This window comes from Camelus ferus, chromosome 1 (assembly GCF_009834535.1).
Source record: "Camelus ferus isolate YT-003-E chromosome 1, BCGSAC_Cfer_1.0, whole genome shotgun sequence".
Lineage (NCBI taxonomy): Eukaryota > Metazoa > Chordata > Mammalia > Artiodactyla > Camelidae > Camelus > Camelus ferus.
In genome coordinates, this window is record NC_045696.1 from 10670477 (window position 1) to 10673900 (window position 3424).

The 3424-nt window shown below is 57.0% G+C and overlaps 1 protein-coding gene across 1 annotated transcript; it reads right to left on the bottom strand.

The window, feature by feature from the left end:
• Positions 1-327: 327 nt before the first annotated feature.
• OLIG1 (oligodendrocyte transcription factor 1) lies at positions 328-2580 on the bottom strand. Its single transcript, XM_032474573.1, has one exon. The coding sequence runs from the start codon at positions 2474-2476 to the stop codon at positions 1670-1672; it is 807 nt and encodes a 268-aa protein (XP_032330464.1). The 5' UTR covers positions 2477-2580; the 3' UTR covers positions 328-1669.
• Positions 2581-3424: the final 844 nt, after the last annotated feature.

Genomic DNA, 3424 nt, shown 5'->3' on the forward strand with positions numbered 1-3424 from the left:
ATAATTTTATCTTAACTGTATTTGTTAAACTATTTTTTCCCCCAGAGGTCAAAGTTGTAGTGTAAAAAGACCCATCCCCAAGCTGGGCTAAGAACTAATTCCTGGAATTCCTCCCTCCCTCTCACCCACTGGCTCACTCGCATCTGATGCCGAACTTGACCTACAGTTGACTTCATTGGATTAGTTTACAAATCAAGAAGTCAAGTTTGTAATTTTTGAACCCTCATCGTTTAATTATTACCCATCATCCTGAGGTTCTGGATTCACCAGGGCACCAGGACATTTTTATTAACAAACAAATCAGACGAAAAACGTAAGGTCTTTAAATGTTTATTTTGTTGATTCTTCACAGCGCAACCAAAGTTAGAGAGAGGAAAAAAAATAAAAGCCAGTTAAATTCGGCTACTACCAGCAACCAAAAACCTCAGACACGAAATTCAAAGCAAGCTGATGAAAGATTATAAAAATATCTTGGATGAAGTAATTTGTTAACGTCTGTAACAAATCAAGACCGGTCATCTGTGTAGTTCTTCAGTCGCAAAGCGGCTGGAAGATCTGCCCCACGCGCTGGTCAAAGACCCCGCACGCGAAGGGACAGCGCAGAAAACGCCATCCTGAGGTGGCCACCGCAGCGGGGACCCTCCGAGCTGCCTGCGGTGTGGGGCTCCCGGTCCCCCTCCACGTCTCTTGATGAGACACAACGTTAATTAGAGGTCTTGCTTTCCGACAAGAGGTCAACCGGGAGCGCATTGCTACCTATTTTAGTACAGCGGGAACCCGGTCTGCGGGAAAGGTGGTTGGTTTTAAGCAAGCTCCAACGTTGGTTACGCTACCTTTGGGGGTGGGGTGGGGGTGCAAAATGGCGAATCTCGAGTTCTAAACTGTCCTTCTAAGAAGACCCCAGGATTTAAGAGCGAATAACGTCCGCAACAAAACACCCGGTTATGCGATTCTCAAAAACTGCACTCTAATAGTGGGGGTACAAAATCGGACTTTACAACCCAGCACACCCATCGACCCAGGAGTTGTCATTCCCCCTCCCGCGGCACTGCGATGCCAATCGTCCAGCCGCTGAGGGTCGTTTCGTCTGCTACGCTCGACACCGTCTGTACCGAATAACTGATCTTTTTCGGCTTCCTGAGGTCCGGCAGCCTCCTCTAACAGGGCTTGGCTGCTGGGAACCAGGACGCCTGTGACCTCTGGCTGGGCAGAAGGAAACACTCCCACCCCTACCCCACGCCCTCTGAGAGCAGCCCGTTGGTCCTCTAGCTGGGTAGATGTCCCCTCAGTAAGCAGTCGTGCTCGAGGCTGGCCTGCCGCCGCACCTCGTGCGAGCACGGCACCCCAAAATCCACACCACCCCTGCGAAGCGCACGGCTCCAGGAACCGGGAGAGACAGGCGCTGGGTGACAGTGGCAGTGAGAGCGCGCGCTTGCTGCCCAAAGCAGCTGGAATCGATTCAGAACCCCAAACAGCCCCCACGCGCCGTCGAACATCTGCTAGGGTCACTTTAACTTCCCCGGGGTGGGGGCGGGGAAGGGGGCGCCCAACAGTCCCTTTATCTGGGGGAGAAGTTTCGAAATGCCCTCCTTGCTCGGCGGCTCGGGGCGCGCAGAAGCTGGGCGGCGGGAAGCCGGGGGAAGGTCGCGTCCCGGGCCCGGGCCAGCCCTCACTTGGAGAACTGCGCCTGCACCGCGGCCAGGCCCAGGCCTGCCGGGACGAGGTGCGGGAACTTGCAGACGGCGCAGGTGCAGAGGCCGGGGCTGCTCGCGCCGCCGCCCGGGCCGCCGCCGGGGAGCGCGAACTGGCCGCACGGCGGCTCATCGAGCGCCAGTGACAGGTACTTGGCCGGGCGCAGCGCGTCGGGCGGCCCCACGGCGCCGGGCGCCAGCAGCACAGAGCCGGGCGCGGCAGCAAGCAGGGGCAGGCCGGCCAGCAGCAGGCGCGGCGCAGCGGGCCCAGCGCCCTCGCCGAGCGCGCGGCGCAGCTCCTGCAGCGAGCTGCCTAGTAGCAGGATGTAGTTGCGGGCGAGCAGAAGCGTGGCGATCTTGGAGAGCTTGCGGCCGGGCGCGCCCTGGCAGTGCGCCGCGGAATAGGGCAGGATGACCTCGCGCAGCGCGTCCATGGCCAGGTTCAGATCCTGCATGCGCTTCCGCTCGCGGCTGTTGATCTTGCGCCGCAGCTGCTGTTGCTGCTCTTCTTTGGCGTCCGCCCGGGAGCCTCCGCCCGCGTGCGCACCCGGCCCGGATCCTGTGCCCAGCGGCTCGGCTGGCGCCTCCGGCTTCTCGCGCGCCACCTTGGGGAGGAGGGGGGCCATCGTGGAGGAGGAGGAAGTGGAGGAGGAGGAGGAGGGCGGCTGCCGGTAGCCCACCAGCTCGTACAGGGAGGCCCCGAGCTGCACGTCTCCAGGCCGCTGTGGCCGAAGCATGGTCGTGGGGGCCGCGTTCACGCGCGCCTGGGAAACCGCATAGTACATCTGGGGGGCGGTGAGGGGCGGCCGAGGCGCCCTTCAGGAACGCCCCGGGGTGGGCCTTTCAGCAGGCCGCCCCTCCCCGCAGACCTGCGCGCGGGGAGCCGATGGCAGAGCAGCAGCCCGCGCCGGACCCCTTTAAACCCGGCTTGGGAACCTGCGGGGCCGCGGGCTGCTGGGCGCAGCCAATAGGGGCGCGAGGTTTGGCGCAGGCGCGTGCTCATTGGGCGCGGAGGTGCCGCTGGCAAGGCTCAAGGAGATTATTGTGAGCGCGCGTTGGAGTCACAGGACAGGCACCCCGGGAGGGAGGGAGGAACGCGCCTTTTCGGGTGCAGTGTGGTTGTTACTGGAGGGCTGGTGGCATTGGTGAAGCCAAAACTCCTGTGCCTACCTCCTTCTGCTCTGCCTCTTCTTTTTGGTATACATATGCATATTGGTTTGTTTTAAATTGTGTTCAATACACATAAAATTTACCATCTTAACTTTTACAAGTATGTAGTTCAGTAGTGTTAAGTGCATTCACATTGTTGTGCAACCCATCTGCAGAACTCTCATCTTGCAAAACTGAAACTCTTTACTCATTAAACAATTCCCCATCTCCCCTGCAACTCCAGGCAACCATTGATCTTCTATGAATCTGATTACCCTAGGTACTTCATGTAAGTGGAACTATACAGTGTGTATTTTTTAGCGACCTGCTTATTTTATTTAGCATAATATCTTCAGTGTTCACCCGTGCTTTAGCATGTGTCAGGATTTTGTTTCTTTTTAAGGCTGAATAATAAATAGTCCATTGTATGTATACGCCACATTTAGTTTATCCAGCTCTCTGTAGATGGACGCTTGGGTTGCCTCCACCTTTTGATCATTGTGAATAATGCTACTATGAGCATGGTTGCAACATGTTGTTTTTTTTTTTTTAACATGTGATTTCCTGTGAGGTTTTGAGAACAA